The 17145-nt window shown below is 38.2% G+C and overlaps 1 protein-coding gene across 6 annotated transcripts in view; it reads left to right on the top strand.

Annotated features, from left to right (window-relative positions):
- micu3a (mitochondrial calcium uptake family, member 3a) overlaps positions 1-16312 on the top strand; it is a 29452-nt gene extending 13140 nt beyond the window's left edge. Inside the window, exons 6-16 of one of the 6 annotated variants that reach the window (XM_034120769.1) lie at position 1; positions 782-853; positions 2262-2303; positions 5171-5266; positions 10588-10682; positions 10774-10945; positions 12142-12147; positions 12758-12866; positions 12988-13145; positions 14221-14285; positions 15002-16312. The exon at position 1 is cut by the window's left edge and continues 82 nt beyond it. In XM_034120769.1, the coding sequence (XP_033976660.1) occupies position 1; positions 782-853; positions 2262-2303; positions 5171-5266; positions 10588-10682; positions 10774-10945; positions 12142-12147; positions 12758-12866; positions 12988-13145; positions 14221-14285; positions 15002-15008 (823 nt within the window). In that variant the 3' untranslated portion in view covers positions 15009-16312. Of the gene's footprint in view, positions 2-781; positions 854-2261; positions 2304-5170; positions 5267-10587; positions 10683-10773; positions 10946-12141; positions 12148-12757; positions 12867-12987; positions 13146-14220; positions 14290-15001 lie in introns of those variants that run through there. The other 5 variants (XM_034120767.1, XM_034120771.1, XM_034120768.1 and 2 more) reach the window with 5 other exon arrangements.
- Positions 16313-17145: the final 833 nt, after the last annotated feature.

Raw genomic sequence — 17145 nt, 5'->3', positions numbered from 1 at the left:
GGTGAGTCTCTGATACTGGGAGAAAATCCACCCAATGACTGAATTAATGTTATTTTTAACATCACTCCTGACACAGATGGGCAATGCTATGATATCATAGATATTTAGAATAAGTGTGAAGTGAAACAGGGATGGACGATTCATGTTTTTATGAACCTTGAATCCCAAAGGCCTGAAGCTATTTGTTACACTCACAGCATTTAAAAGCTGATTTCCATTTTACTTTTCAACGGATAATCTATAGAGCATTTGAGTAAGATAATTTCTTTAGAATAAAACCTAGATGGCTGCATGTGTCTCACTTTCCCTGTGGGATTGGACCAACAGATTTTCAACTGAAAACACTGCTGCAGGCAGGAAGTGATCATAATCCCTGTGGAGGCTGCTGGGAGTGGGATGGTAATGGCTGATGATCTTGTGGGAGTATACCTTAAAAAATTAGTGTTTGCTGATAAACTATGATCTTTCTGCTGAAAATTGACATCTGTAGTCAATCAAAGGGAATAGTGATGAATGAACTATTACTAGTAATACAACTGAAGTTCTCTGCATCAAGCGTTTCAGTATTGATTTAACTTTGAATATACAATATGTGACCATAAATCCCTTTAAATGTCAAACTAGAGACAAATAATCTCTTAATTTAAGTTGTCAAAAGGCCCATACTTGAATCATATCATAGACCAGTATGAAAACAATTATTTAACTTCAACCTGTGCACATTGAATTTGTGTGCATATGATCATTTCAAAGCTTCAAACAGAGCTTTCTCTCATTATAGCTTCAGGAGATCTTCCGGAAAAAAAATGAAAAAAGAGGGAGGAAAGGAGATGCGGAGAAGTCGGCACAGCTGGTAAGAAAGTTGGTAACCTGGGACAAGTGTGTGTTTGTGTGTGAGGAGAGGTAGGTAAACTTATTTCACTAATCGCTCCAATTGTGAAGAAAACATTAATACTATGGACATCAGTGATGCTGCTATTTAACTTTTGGTTAATGTACCAGTTAAAATATAAAAATAACACATTACTGTAAAGTTCCTTCCCTTTTAAAATGGCATTTTAATGCATCCATCACCTCTCGGTTTCTTAAGGTATAAAACAAATGCTGTGTCTTAAGAATGTATTGAAAATGACAGATCATCATCCAAGTTTGTTGTCATCTATATTTAAGCAAGTATTACAGTTAGATAAACCCTTCATGTAATCATGTTTGAGTGCATGCTCCCTTATAGAGACTGTTTTGACAGTGTGGTATCTCCTCTGTTTTACTGTGAACTTGTTATATGGGATACACTCTTAAAAGAATGTGTCTTTTTTGACACTTCTGTGATTGGTTTTGAACAACAGAGGTCACTATGGTTTACTACACTGAACAATGTTTTTTTATCATTATAGCTGCAGGCTTGAAAACCTTCATGCTGAATTAGAGCCAAATGACAATATGTCAGCTAATATCTAGACATGCCAATATCAGAATATCCAATCTAGTTTATTGCCAAGAAGGTTTTCACATACAATTCATGTGTATTGGTGCATAACATTAACATATTGAGAGACTTCAATAATAATTAACCACATATATTATTTTTAAAAAGTATTGTGTATAGTAAAAATGTGGAATGGAAAAGTGGAATACAATAAAACATGACACAAATACTACCAGAAAATGTACAAGGAACATATATATATATACAAAAGAGTAATAAACAACTGTACAGAATATATAAAATACTATACAAAATATGTGCTATACATCTAAATACAAAAATATAATAGTGCTTCCGTTTTAAAAGTGCTAGTTTTGTACAGAAATGTTAAATATCTGCCAACCCAAATATAATAATAACAATAATACGTTTTATTTATATAGGCTCCTTTCAAGGCTCTCAAGGTTGCCGACCTAAATATGGAATAATATATTTTTCTTTACTGTAACTGTACAAATATATATTGTATTTTATTCCCAAACCAAGTGTTGGATGGGCTTGAATCTCTAGGTAATAAAAACCCATGCAAAGCATATACACTTTTCCTCACACGGATCAAGTTTTACAAATCCTCCGTTCAAAGTGTTGTAATGCAAAGTGTGTGTTGTTCTAAAATGTGATCACGGATGTGTTGAAAATGACACATCCCTCTGAAGAGCGTATCCACAGCCTCTCTGCATGTACTAACATGTATTTTACCTTCTCTCTTCCTCCCTCCTCCTCTCTGACTGCATGCTCTGTACTCCTCTTTCTCGTGTCTCTCTCTGTGTGCTAGAGTATGCAGCTCTATGGATATCAGGTTGCCCCCATGAACAGCGTATGTATCCAAAACCATAACCCCTTAGTCTCTCTTCTGCTCGTCTTTTGATGGTTTAAGAAATGGATGGAAGGATAAACAGAGGAACAGACAGCTAGCTGTTTCTGTCAGCTAAATTGCGACATAATACTTTGTTTCATTTGTAAAAGAAGGCAGAAAACGTAATTTTTTTAAATATAAATAAACCACATATGGGACTTAAACATTGTGGTGATAAAATAATAAGTGTTAGGTTTTCTGCATAACATCTTACTAATCAAAACATTTATAATTTCTTTGACCTTATTTTTGGGTAAAATGACTCAATCAATCATCCTAATTTGCATTGGGCAATATTGTGAATAATTACGTAAATAATGAATAGTTTTTTTGCGCTTTTTTGCACTTTTTTGCCAATAGTGAGGTCAGCAGATCAATACCACTCTTAAATCTATAGATGATATGGCTAAAGCAAACTGCCTGTTAGCTTAGCTAAGCGTTAAGACTGGAAGCAAGCTAGGGGGAAACAGCTAGCCTAGTCCAATGAAACATTTCAGGTACTGAAATCGGCCTACCAACACCTGTAATTACACCTATGTGCACTGTATGTTGTGGTTTTAATAGGGGATTGTGCGTAAGACTATTTATTGGGACCTCTCTTCTGGTTGCCTGGCAAACTTACAGTACGGTGACAAAAATACTGCAGAGAGTCCCTGTGCCTATCAGGAGGCTTCTCTTTTAACTTCAAACCGAGCTAGGCTAGCTGTTTCCCCCGCTTACATTCTTTATGCTTAGCTAACCGTCACCTGATTCTAGCTTCATATTTACTATTCAAACTCAAGAGTGGTATAGACCTTCTCATCCAAAGCTCAGCGAGGAAGCACTGCTCTGTCCAATAGAGTGTCAAGTAAATTGTCAAGTAAAATTGTCAAGTAAATTTCACCCTTTCATTCCGGGGACTTTGGTACGTTTGTAAGGTGTATATGTCAATTATATTGGGATACTTAGAGGACTTTGTTTAATGCCTCTGTCACCCACTTTTGTGTCCTGACCTGGTCTTTGAAAAACGCCTAACCCTGACCCAGTCCACCTGATCCTCTGTTGTCAGTCAAACGAACACAGTAGACAGTTGAAAGGATGAATGAAAAGAAAGAATAAGCGGGATAGAGAGAGACTTCCTTCAAGAGCGTCCATCTGTCAGGTCAGCTGGCTGATTGATCGGGGGACGATGGCAGAGGGTGGGATGAATGGAGAGGGGATGGCAGTGAAGGAGTAATAGATTTAAGGGGTCAGGAGAGATGAACTCTTGCAAAAAGAGAGTGATGTGATTTAAAATGACTTGAGGCACTCTAAAGCTTTAAACACAATCAGACACTGTCCATTTCAGACTGTTTTGGGACGTGTGCTGTTTGTTTGGCAATGTGTCTGTCTCTGTTGGGGGTTTGTTAACACGCATAGAGAGCAGGATATTTCAAGGCAACAGAGAGATATGATGATAACCACTGGACATGTTTGCTAAAGCCCAAGGGTGATGAAAATGTATTGATGCAGATGTAGTATAGTGCAGCAAAAATGTCAGAATGGATGTGTGCTGTCCAGTAACTGTAAACTACCAGCCACTGGCCTCTTGTCAGACTAGAAGCACTCTTTCTTTCTCTCTCTATGTCTCACACACACACACACACACACACACACACACACACACACACACACACACACACACACACACACACACACACACACACACACACACACACACACACACACACCTCCTCCTTCTGTCGGTGTCATGATTGATAGCTGCATTGTCACTGTGAAGTTAAGAGCAGTGCAGGGTCATGTTAAAATGGCTGCTGCTGCGTTGTCCCTGGAGAGACAGGCGTGGTGGGTGGTCAGGAGATAGGCAGCATGGTCGACTTTTATCAAAGCAGGATACGCTCAGATAGGCAGCAGCTCTTTTTTGTGGCGTTTGGGACAGCAAAATGTTCAGACGACTCATCTGAAAATGTTTTGGGTCGGGGAATTTTGTATTTGTTTGTTTGTTTGTAGCCTTTATTTAACCAGGTGAATCCCATTGAGATCAACGATCTCTTTTTCAAGGGAGACCTGCAGCACATTGGTTACACAGAAAAACAACAGAAAACAAAAAGGACATCATACAACATAATTACAGGGGTACAAATTAGCAACCTATTCACAATGACAGGTATCAAATAACATTTCATCCAGGCGAGCTTTAAAATGATGCAAGGGAACCAAAATGCTCAGTTTCAATTTGTTTTGCATAGTGTTCCAAGCTAGAGGAGCAGCGCACATAAAAGCTTTAGAGGTTAATTACATAAACCTACATTTGACCATCCCTTCATTCCTATTTTGTTTGAAACAATTACAGAGGTTTCTATGCCTGGTGCTTATCACAGTTGATAGGGTGAATTTATTGTTAAATCTAACATTACAAATGGATATCACTACTGTAAACTGTAGTGATGACAGAACAACTATTATAAACATTCACATTTTCCCTCTTCACTAGTTGTTTTTTGCAAATTATTCTAATAAACAGCACTCACCAATGTAGAGTTAGCAAAACATTTCCAGTACCTTAGTACTAGTCAGTTTACTATTAGTTTATTATTTGTTCTCTCCGTTTTGTCAAAACTGAACAATATGAAGTTTCCCTTAGAAGGTGGTTCAATAGGATGTTTAACACACTGTTCATGAATATGCTCTATATGTACAGTATAAGTAATGTAATGATAACATATAAATCAACTATATCTGTTTGTATATGAGATTTGATAGAGTCAATATTGGACGCTGATGTTTCCTTCATAAAGTGGTTGAGTTGTAGGTGAACTGACTCTGGCCCTGCTTGACCGCTCCTACAGGTGCTAAAAAAAGACAGTCAGGAGTTTGTGGCGCGGAGTTACTGGGACGTTCTGAGGCGAGGCGCAAGTCAAGTCCTTTTTTCTGACCTGGCAGAGGTACACTGACCCTACTGTCCTCTGTCCCCCCATTCTTCATCCATCACTCTTCCTCTTTAGTTCCCTGTAGTTATTGTTGATCCTCCAACTCCCCCCATAGATCCAGAGTTATGTAGCTGCATCAAGCTTGGCCAGAATAAGACTAGACAATTTCTCTTTCAAAATAAAAGCTTTGAGGGCCTTTATTTTTAACTTTTGTAGTGCAATCATGCTTAAACGTTTTTGCAGATAGCAAATGTTTTGATTGACATGTTCTCATTGCCATAAAAATAACATGTTTGTCAATATGGACTTATATGGAAAAAATAACACTTATTCTGGTTTGGCTTGATACCGATAATTTACATAGACTCTCATCTTTCTTTCATTCTGTCTTACCTATAAACATTACTTCCTATATAATTCAGATTTCTAAGTATCTTTATATACTGTTTTACACCCCTAAGTATGATACATACTGTCATTCCTCCATTTATAAAAAAATAAAATAAAATCATTTTTGTTTGGATGAGTTCTAATAGACTTTCTTGCACTGAACAGAATATGTTCATTAAAGTGATCTCATCTGCAACTGAGAGAAAGTTGTGGGTAAAGATAACTCCAGGCTCCTCCAAACATTTGAAGTGTTTCACCCATTTCTTTGTGTCACTCATTTGTTACTGAAGAACACATTTGAGTTCTTAATATTTGTTGTTGGAGAATATTGTTTTTTAAGGATTTACTTACTGTATTGGTGTGACAGTATTGATCCAATAATGGTAGTACGATAATAGATGTTGTAATGTGCGTATTCTGATAACCTGTTCTGTTTCTCACCTGCCTACTGCCGTTTGGTCTCTTCGTTATGCTTTTGTATGTGTATCCGTGCATTGTTATCTGTGCTGTATTGTGGCTAGTGTTGTAGCTTTGATGTCTAGTCATTCTGAGTTTACTCAACAACATGTTTAAGACACTTTAAAATTATAAGAAGGCTGACAGCAAAGCAGAAACAAAAACTGGATTGTTATAGCACCACACACTGAGGTAGATGTGTAAACACAATGGTCTGTTGCTTTTGTAATGCTTTCAAACAACCCTATACATCTACTTTCAACATTCAAGATTTAAAAAAAATGTTTATTAAAACATTTTTTGGATAGAATTAGAAAAACAAGACCCACTATCTACAGCCATGCACAGATCTGTTAGGCTGTATGTAAACAAAGTGGACCTTTAAGTTCAATGCAAACGTCAGCATGCTAACATGCTAAAAACAATAATACTGTTGATATTTCGTTAAGTAGAGTATGCCATGTGTAGCGGGTCAGGATGCACTAAACACAAAGTACAGTGAGGGACACGTTATTAACTTGCAGGTATTTCATCGTGAACCAAAGTGTTTGGAAGATTAAAGATTTCTCATGGCAATCCGTCCAATAATAGTAGAGACAATTCACTATGAAAAAAAGAAATGTCAACCTCTGGTAGTAGAGTAAAAATCAGTTAGTTGGGTTTATCCTCTGGGGAACATGAATATATGTACGAAAATGAATTGCAATCCATCTAAAAGTCGATGAGATATTTTAGTCAACCAAAGAGGTGGACGAGACAAACTGCCATTGCCATCTTGAAACAGACTAGAATGGCCTACGATCTGTTGAAATCAAACAGAACTAAAAATCAAAACATTTTGCATTGTTTAAAATGCTGTCTGTCAGCAGACTGCCCCATTGTTGCAAGCCAATGGCTTGTGCATGTGAAACTAAAATAGTCTTCCTAACAGAAGGTGAAGCTACTGGGAATGATAAATAACAGCTAACAGTGCTAGTAAGCTAAGTGACTAATGACAGGCTATGTGCTCTGGTGGCAGCGGAAGCTGAGGTGGAGATAATGACAGTGGAGCATAATGGGACTGACCTTGTATTTACACCCAGCAGCCTTTCATCTGACGGGATGTCAGACGGACAGAACAGACGAATCAGACTATGGGGGAGGAAAATAAAAGCAAGAGAAACAGGGGCATTGAAAGTGTGATTCAAATATATAAAACTAAAAAGGGAATATTACAAGTGAAAGAACATTTTAAAACTGTAACAAATCTTTAAGAACACCACATCAGATAAGCATAGGGAACCTGAGGGGGTAGAAAAAAGGGAAGAGATACAATCAGGGAGACAACAAACAGGTGGGAGAAGATGACACAGGTCAAATGGTGAGGAACAAAGTGGGTGGGGGAGAGAAGATGTTCGGGAAACACTTTTAGGGGAAAAGAAAGAAGCAGGTTGCATTTAGAGAGAGATGTGTTTACTCAACAGATTAGTCACCATTATAGATCTTTGCTTTTGTCTGGAGAAGGAGGAACTGACTGACAGGCTGAGCAGGAGGGAGGGAAAGAAAGAGCGAATCACCTTCATGTTTGTCAGGTGAAGGAGGTACTGACGGGTAGCATGAGGAGAAAGGAAATCAGAGCAGAGGCAGGATAAAAGAGAAAGAAGTGATGGGGGGGAGACACACAAGGTGAGAGATAAAACAGGAGGGGGGGGAAGGGAGGGTTTGCTGTAAGGTGTGAGTGACTGACAGTCTAACTGACTTGACTAAAGAGCGACAATGAGCTCTTCCTCCAAGGTATTACGCACAGATAGGGAGGGTGAGGAAGAACGTTTAGTATTTACATCAGTAATTACTGTTTTTACCTTCAGCTCCATGATCAAAGTCTGTTGAAACGCTCACACTCACACAGATGGACAAATAGACACACCAGGTGTTGGCTCGTGTCTTGTGGGCGTGGTAACCATTACGTTTTCATGGGGATGATGAGCTCACACTGCTGCTGCCACACTTCCAGGAATGATAAGCTTGTTTTGATCAGTTTGGCATTACGTCTTACCTGAGGTCAGACTTAGTTGGACTTCGAACACAACACGCATACTTGCAGGGAAACAAACAAACTGGAAAGTAACATTAACACATAATCATAAGAAGGTTCAACATCTTTGTGTTGTACCTTTACTCTGTAAAAACAAAATAGAACCAACTCACATTGGTTGGAATTTTTTAAAGCTTAGTATTCTTGCTGTATTTGAGAAAGATGCCAATGACCAAGACTTACAATTCACCAGAGACTCAGCACCTGGATGCTGTCTAGATGTATGAACTGCTCATGTGTCATAAGACATCAGTAATGTGTCAGTCACAAGATAAAAGAGTAAATTAAACTTTATCCCATTTGTCAGTAATCAGAGACTTAAAGAAAAGACCTTGGAATAAGTGAGACAATGAAAACAAGACACTTAAATAGGAGGTCCGTTTGTCTGTGTTTATATCAAAGAAGACTTCCTAATCAAAGACTGAGACCAGACTGCAATGTGAATCAGAAACAGACTGAATGATACGAGTCACACAAATGTTTGTGGCCCTAAAAGAGGGTTTACTTTAAATGTTTGTTTCCGAGAAGACATATTTATCCTCTGAGTTATGTGACTACAGTGTATGTCCATTCAAATTTGGTTAGTCCCTAATCTGCTACATCTCACCATATTAGATTATTAATAGTGTCGTTTGGTGGCTATAAGTGGGTGTCATCCGTCTCATTCTTGAAATAGAAAAATATGCTTCTGATTTCCTTGTAATTTGTCTTTTACTTTCTCCATCATTTTCCCACCAACTCTGTTCTGATCACGTGCTAATTATTGACAGAATGAATATACATTTAACAACGCTACAAACAACTCAACAGATTCAACATCTGTCAGAGATGTGAATCTTTATAGTTTGTAAACCTGTGTGATTTTGTGTGACATTTTCTTCTTGTCCCACGTCGGATTTTAGGATTTTACTCTTGAGGTAGAACCACAAATGGCATTGTGGTTGTGATGATGATCAATATCTTGATGATGGAAATGCTTTTCCACTTTAGAAGGACTTGATATGTCTGCATATAGCTCAGCATGGCCGTGGATTGGACAGAGGGGGTTGGCTGGGTGGGGCATGGCAGATAGAGAGAATAAAGATGGCCGTTTGACATCCTCTCTTTAAGCACTGAAGCTGGCTGAGTCTTTTCTGGAACTGCGGTAAAGCACAGTCACCTTTTTCTGAGATACATGTGTAAGGGAGCATTGACATGAAGTACATACTTAGCACAGTTTCCTTGAAGCCTTATAAAACTCACCCTGTTTTTGTAAGGGATTTAGAAAATGTTCAGCAACAAATTATAGCATGAGACCAAACATCCTAAAGCCTGTAAAATGTGTTTCAAATGACCCGGATCAATCATTTAAACATGCTTGCAAACTGTGGAGGGAAGCCAGACAGTCAAAGTATTAAATTAAAGAATATGTTACCAAAGTCAAAATATAAAAAGGAAAACAAAAGGTTGAAAATATAACACTATAATTCTCGTCCGTTGACAGAAAAAGGTGGGATCGGCTTTGTTCTCTGCATTTGTGCTTATGTGTGTTTGTTGCGTGCTGCTCTTGTTGATTCAAAGTTGTGTATGAGTGTCAATGTGGCATTCAGAGAAGTGCATGTCGTTATGTGTGTTTGTATGTCTCGCCATTAGTTGTCCATCTCTCTTTCTCTCACCTCTGCTGTTTCAATTGACTACACTCTCCAGCTCGTGTCTCCTTCTTATACTTTCTTGCTCAACAGCTCCCGGCTCGATGAATATTTGCATGACTCTGTTTTTCATTGTGTCTCTGTGTCTCTTTGTGTTCTGCTGTCCGAACCCTCCTTGTGTCTTCACCAGACCAGAAGATGTCTGTGTTTCATGCTGCTACAGCAACTCTCTTCACCAGTCTAGGCAGCATGAAATTAAAAAAATATCTCCATACCTCTCATTTAATATCCTTTCTTTGTTATCAAAAACAAATGATAAGGATAATATTGATTTGTAGAATGCAAATAGTCAAATGGACAAAAACATTTCTGTCCATTTTTACCTTATTACCCCCGTTTTGTCAATTTCTCTCTTCACTTACTTAATTATATTGAAAGCTTTAAAGTGTTTCATCTAAGTTTCATTTTGCCATCATTGTGGGAATATTCTGAACCTGCCTGTTATTTATCACAATACTCATCGCATTTAAGAGGTTTAACCTAAACATAGTTGCTGCCTAGACCGGTTTGATGTCATGATGGCCGCTGACTGTTTGTCTGAGCTGATCGTTTGATTGACAGTTTGTTGTTGATGCTTCCTGCTAGCCTGGCACCACGGTTGCCATGTTGGATTGATGATGATGGACTTGACCCGCCCACTGCTTTTCCTCCAATCACATTGCTTGATGTTTATTGATCAGTCACTCATTGATCCTCTCTGTCGCTTTTCCCTCTCTGATGATTCATAGCGAGCAGATGAGAGTATCACAATCGACACCACCCTATTGGTCCATTTCTTTGGGAAGAAAGGGAAGGCAGAGCTTACATTTGATGACTTCTACAGGTACAAATTCACAAAATAGCAACATGTTTCTTTTGATAAAGCTTAAGGTAAAATATATTTCTCCTCCTTTCCTGTCCTGGCTGTTTTTCAGGTTTATGGATAACCTCCAAACAGAAATGTTGGAAATTGAGTTTCTGACTTACTCTAAAGGAATGACCACCATCAGTGAAGAAGACTTTGCCAAAATCCTGCTTCGCTTCACCAATGTGGAGAACATCAGCGCCTACCTGGAGAATGTCCGCCACTGTATACCTGACGAGAAGGTAAACTACATACAAGCACACTGTTTATTTCCAAGGAACACACACTAAAAATACCTCAAATCTATAGGCGCTTTCACACCGGAGTACTTTTCCCAGGAATAGTTCCGATAGTTCCTGGGATTTTGCATTCACACCAAAAAGATCTGGAACTAGAACTTTTTTTTGCTAACCTTTTCACCCATGTTTTAGTCCCTGCTAGAGAGCAGGGACTTTCCTGGGGAGAAAAAGGTTCCCATTTCTGATTGGCTGGGTGAATTGCAAACCACGGCCCATAAAACTCTGAAAAGTTTTTGTGAAGCCGCCATTTTATTTGCGTCTCTGCGTGTTAGGTGTTGGTTCGCTAGTATAAAACTATCTTTATCCAACAACAACAACAACAACATCTGAATAACATGTTAACGTTCCTTTAAATTTAGTTTTCGACACAAAACATTGTGTCCTACCCAATGGCTTTGAGACATACACTCTTGTCAAGTAAGGTGGTCCAATTTGTTTTTTCAGACATTCTAGTCTCTAAAAGCAAAAAAAAATGTCAAAGTATTATCTGCCAATAATTGGTGACCTCCCTGCAGTAACTGTGAGGACAGAATAGGGTTCACGTACCCCCTGTTAAAAGACCCATCCCCTGTTGTATGCTGTAGTTCTGGGAATTAATGGCGCCCGTAAGGATGTCAGGTAATAATCCGTTAACATTTCCTAAAGTTAATAAGGTCCTCTTTGAAGCATGGACTAAAAATATGAAGCAAAAAAAAACATGATAGCTGCAGAATAACCAAAAGGTGGTAGTAAAATGTGTAATTAGAGAATGTTGCACATTTTAGATAACACCAGATACCTTTCCTTATCCTTTATCTGTTTGATTTCCTCCTGCTTTATGGTCTTGCCTTCCAGCCATCTAGAGCATTCGTAATTTCCCACCACTGTCTAACCCCGAGGCTGTTGTGGCTCTCCACACTTCAGCGCTCCACTGCCTCACTTGACCACACACACACACACACACACACACACACACACACACACACACACACACACACACACACACACACACACAATCACACACAAGTGCACATACTGTATAGCTGCATGGGAATATCTATCTATCTATCTATCTATCTACATTGCTATACATTGCCATCTTATGCAACCCTATTCTATTTCTGTCCCTCCCTTCTTTCCTTTTCATGCTGTGGGAGAAGCAGGAGGTTGGTCTCTGCCTGTACGATACACAACCCACAGTTACAATCTGTCTATCCTGCTATTTAGTTACTTATTTCTTTCTCCATGTCGGGGAAGATACACTAGTAGTTTTTCTGTGTATTTTAATCTGCATCCTTTCATTTTAACCTGCAAAGACTGCATTTCCTTATTTGTTGAAGTGTATGGTTTTGTTTACTGTATACTGTGTGTTATTAATTTAGCCGCCACAAGTTAGATTTATGATGCACAGCAAAGAGCATGGGGTTTCTACAGCTACTTGTTGAATGGCTTTAGCATTGAATGCAACTACTTTGTATGAAACACTGCAAGAAGGTTTGAAATTGTCAATATCATGCACACACAATGCTGGTATTAATGACCTTTTATGTCATTAATAGGACTTCTTCACGGAATCTCTCAGTTATTGATTGATGGTATGAGTTATGGTCAGCTGGTTTTAGTTGGTTAATATTTCAGACAACAGAATGGATTTGCCTCATTGAATGCTATATGCACGTCTGTCAACGTCCTTTGACAGGATCAATATTTCATCAATATATTTCTCCCTTGAGTCAATTTCTGGGGGGGTTCACGTGTTGTTTTCTGGTATTTCAGGGAATCACCTTCGATGAGTTCAGATCATTCTTCCAGTTTCTCAACAACCTCGAGGACTTTGCCATTGCCATGCAGATGTACAATTTTGCTTCTCGCTCCATTGGACAAGGTAGGAAGTGCTGCAGGCTACAGTCACCGAGGGTCTCTGCTTACACATACAGATGGTGGGTTCCTAGTGTACAACAAGTGGCCGAATTAATCAGAATTGTTTTTGCTCTCTCTTCTACCAGATGAGTTTGCAAGAGCGGTGTATGTGGCCACTGGGCTGAAGCTGACACGTCACCTCGTACACACCATCTTCAAGATCTTTGACGTGGATCACGACGACCAGCTCTCCTACAAGGAGTTCATTGGAATAATGAAGGACCGGCTGCACAGGGGAGCCAGGGTGAGGAAAGAAACAATAAGTGTTGCAGTGGAGACAAAGCAATTTCAGACTAACTACTCAGCCTAAAATGATAGATCTATGGGCCAAATATAATTCACAGCGAGGACAATAAGATGACATGACACCTTCTTGTCATAGGTTAACACATTTAAAAAGAAAATGTGAACAATGGCAAATAATTAGAACAGGGAAAAGATCAGCATTAAGGTAGCAATCTAACAGTTGTTTTTGTAAAGTGGGCTTTGTTTGTTCGAGTTGTAGAGTAATTGCTATAACTACCAGACCCCCTGCTGTTTAAAAGGTTGTTCATTGTAAATTATTTTAAAACAACACTGGCCATTATCGCCCTGCTGCCCCTGCAAATGAACTCCAATAACTACAGGAAACAAATCCTGCGGCCAGAGTAACAAAAACAACCCTTTAAAATAATCATAGGTGTAAAACTACACGGAATACCATAACCCATAAATACATTTTGATTATGAGCTTTCATTAAAGACTAAGAACAGGAATGCAGGAACATACACATATTGACATGGTTGTGCCTTTTCTCAGGGGGTTATATCTTGGCCATACAGGGTTTACAGCTCTTAGGAAGAAGCTGCTAACAACATCACTGAATTACATGAAGCGATAAAAAACTGAACTGGAAATCACCTCGAGCTACTTCACAGTGTTCTTCCAGAGGAGGGATACTGCCCTCTAGTGGGGAATTGTGATACAACACTACACTCAAGAGCCTCATTTACAACAGCAGTTAAACACATACATTAGATGTAAGGTTGTTACAAGCTTAAAAGATGCTCAAAGCAGCACTTACATTCACAACAGTGGACCTAGAAGTTATGGGATGCTTTGAATGCTGTCTGTCTTGGCCTCACAGTCTTGGCTCATTAACAGTTTTCTGTCTTTCTTTGCTTTGCTTACATCTTTTCTCTTTCTGCCACACTCATCTCTGCTGCCATCATTACAAACTCTCCCTCCTCTCACAAATCTGTTCTCTGCCTCTCTTATTCCCCATCCTTCTCTTCAACTTGTTTCCTCTGCTATGACGTCCTATCTACTGACCTCTTAGGGATATAAATCATTGGAGCGTGCCGTCTCCTTTAAATCCTGTCTGAAGAGGGAGCTTGCAGGCAGATAAGTACCAGCATTAACAACATAAAGTTATAATAAGTTCCTGATCTTCATTGTTCTCATCATTTGAATTTGATATCTAGAGTTTGAGTATTCTTTTCAAAAACATATTCATTACATATTTGAAAGTGACAACCAAATCAGCTACAATAATAACCCTCACTTTTCCTCTTTTACCTTTAACCATTTGACCTGGAATATGACTTGTCAATAGTAATATGGCTTTAAAACTCACATGTTCAACCTTCACCTTGATTGTGCCTGTTTCTACTCTAATGCAATTTTGAGTTAAGTCAGATACTAACAACTTAATTACAGCCAAATGTTCTGTTACGTGCTAAATGTGTTTTTCGCCTTGCTAGCTTTGTCTCTCTTTGAAACAGAAATACATGCCATGTGTACATTTCGTCACTTTAACCATAACTTGTACTTCCAAAACTGGCACATTTTCAAGGTGAAGTTGCAACAGTGAGTTAGATCCTCAGTGTCTTTTCACAGTTCAAAAGTATCTGCAAAGTATTTTTTTTATTTTCGAGAACATTTAACGTAACTTTCCTCAAACAAACAGTATGAGATAAAAGAAAAAACACCACTCGGTTTTTATGTAAATGTGATTTGAATATTATTGTCACTGTAGCAATAGCATAACTCACAGTTACTTTAGAAGAACTAACTTCTGGCTCCCAGCGTGACGGTGCCTCTCTCTGCTCGGTGTTTACCAGGTGAAGGGCCGACACCACTCCTTCTCCGGCTGTGTCCGCTCTGGAGCCAGGAGACAAGTGAAGCAGCTCTGGAGGAAGTACAAGGAGAAGATGTAGAGGAGGAGGATGAGAAAAGATGAAGAAGTAGTTCTGAAATGGAATAAGTCAAATTCATCTCTTATCTAGTGGCCTGAGTCCACAACACTGTTAATAAGACAGATCTCCATTGGACCTGAACACAGCTGACTGACATCACTACCATTTACCTCTGGTTTTACCAGTCATTCCAGTTGATCTGATGCCAAATATAATTTATAGTGTAGTCTTTACTTTCCGAGCACCTCTACAAGTTAGTAGGGCTACAACCAATGATTATTTATATTTGCTATACATTTAAAAAACGCTATGAAAACTGTTGTTTTACTTTTTAAGTTTGACCAACCCTTATAATGTTTTCACTTAATGGATGAGCTTTTTTAATTACCAATTACATTTATAATATATTCCTTTTAAAGTAAGAAAGAACACTGCACTACAAGCTATAACAACTGAAAGAGCACAACATTAATAAATAAAACACTGAAATTAGAGAATTAAACAAAGTTATAGTTCATATTTATTGTCTTTTCTTATTTGTATCTATTTCAGTCTCTTTCTCGCTTACATTTAGTTTGATCACATCTATTAAAGCCAGTATAGTTTATTTTACTACACTAAGAGAGTATATACACACCATTAGTAAGGATGCTATATTATTTTAATAGTACTACATAGGTTATGTCTTTGACCTGGACAGCATAGAACATGGTGGATATTTTTTTTGTATTATTGTGACTGTACTGTTATATGACATGACTGGATCAATTAAGGTTTTGGATATTTTGTGTTGTCTTAGTTGCATGTATGACAATATATATGGCAAGATATATGACATAGATATCCACATCAGTGCCTTCTTTACATTCCCTTTCTCATCTGAGAAAATATCACATAGCAAGCCAAACTAAGCTACTTATTCAGCACTGTGTAGCTCTATACAGCAACATAATTGCCGAACATGTGCAATGACTACATTATGTGTTTTGTGACCCAATCGTTAATGTTTTTAATATAGCACGAATCATTGAATATCATTTTTGAGTGTTTGTGAATTTTTTGTGTCTTGATGTGGAAATGTGGAATATATTTAAAATATATTGAAATGAAGGTTGTTGGAAACTTTTTTCTCATGATGTAAATAATGCTAACCGTGTTTGCAATAATGAATTTGTCCCCACAAGTGGACCTGGTGATTTAATTTCCATGCATGAATAAACTATTTTAAGCAGACATGCTAATTTATTCACTGAGCATTCACAAGGAAACACATTAAAGGTGGGGTATGTCATTTTGGAGAAACCAGCTCGAGTGCACTAGAATTTGAAAGTACACAACCGGAAAAAATCTGCCTCTTCCTTCGGACTTCCTTACAGAGCCCCTCCTCCAACACACACGAACGCGCACATGACCAATGAGGGCACGAGATAAGTTTGTGCACAGATGGAAGGCTGACAGGCAGGTAGGCCATCCAGTTATTTTAGCTGGGCGGGCTAAAATGATTGGTCGTGCTTTTTACAGCGCTACGGCTTCCACAGATGACATTTTTTAATGTATTTTATTTATATATACAGTCTATGATTTATTGTCAAAGAATGTAATATATTCATTGCTATCGGGATGTTAAGAGCATTCCATGGAATATAACATAAAGTGTTTCTGAAATAAATGACATACCCCACCTTTAAGTAATTTGTTTTAAACTGACAAAGATGGAGATATCACACCATTTTAATTTATTCAGGGTATGTTTATTTGTTGAATGCTGAACTCCCAAATCTGCTGAGGACTTTAGTAAGTTTGTTGTCACATTGTTGGTAGTTATGAGGCTAAAATGATAACCTGCTACACACGCTTAAGATATCAGCTTATGGTGTATGCTGGTTACCGGATCCCATAATACTGTTGTTATCTTCTCTTCCAATATTTATAAATGTGTGTTTGTTTAGAGAAATGTATCTTACAAAAAATAATAATAATAACATTACCTCACCTGCCGTCATTATTTTTCGTTAAACGCATGTTGTGTTAATTACCTTTTGCAGAAGAAGGTACACAATGTAAGT

The sequence above is a fragment of the Trematomus bernacchii genome, unplaced genomic scaffold, assembly GCF_902827165.1.
Source record: "Trematomus bernacchii unplaced genomic scaffold, fTreBer1.1, whole genome shotgun sequence".
Lineage (NCBI taxonomy): Eukaryota > Metazoa > Chordata > Actinopteri > Perciformes > Nototheniidae > Trematomus > Trematomus bernacchii.
The sequence above is the reverse complement of the archived record's forward strand: the minus strand, read 5'-3'. Positions and strand labels throughout refer to the sequence as shown.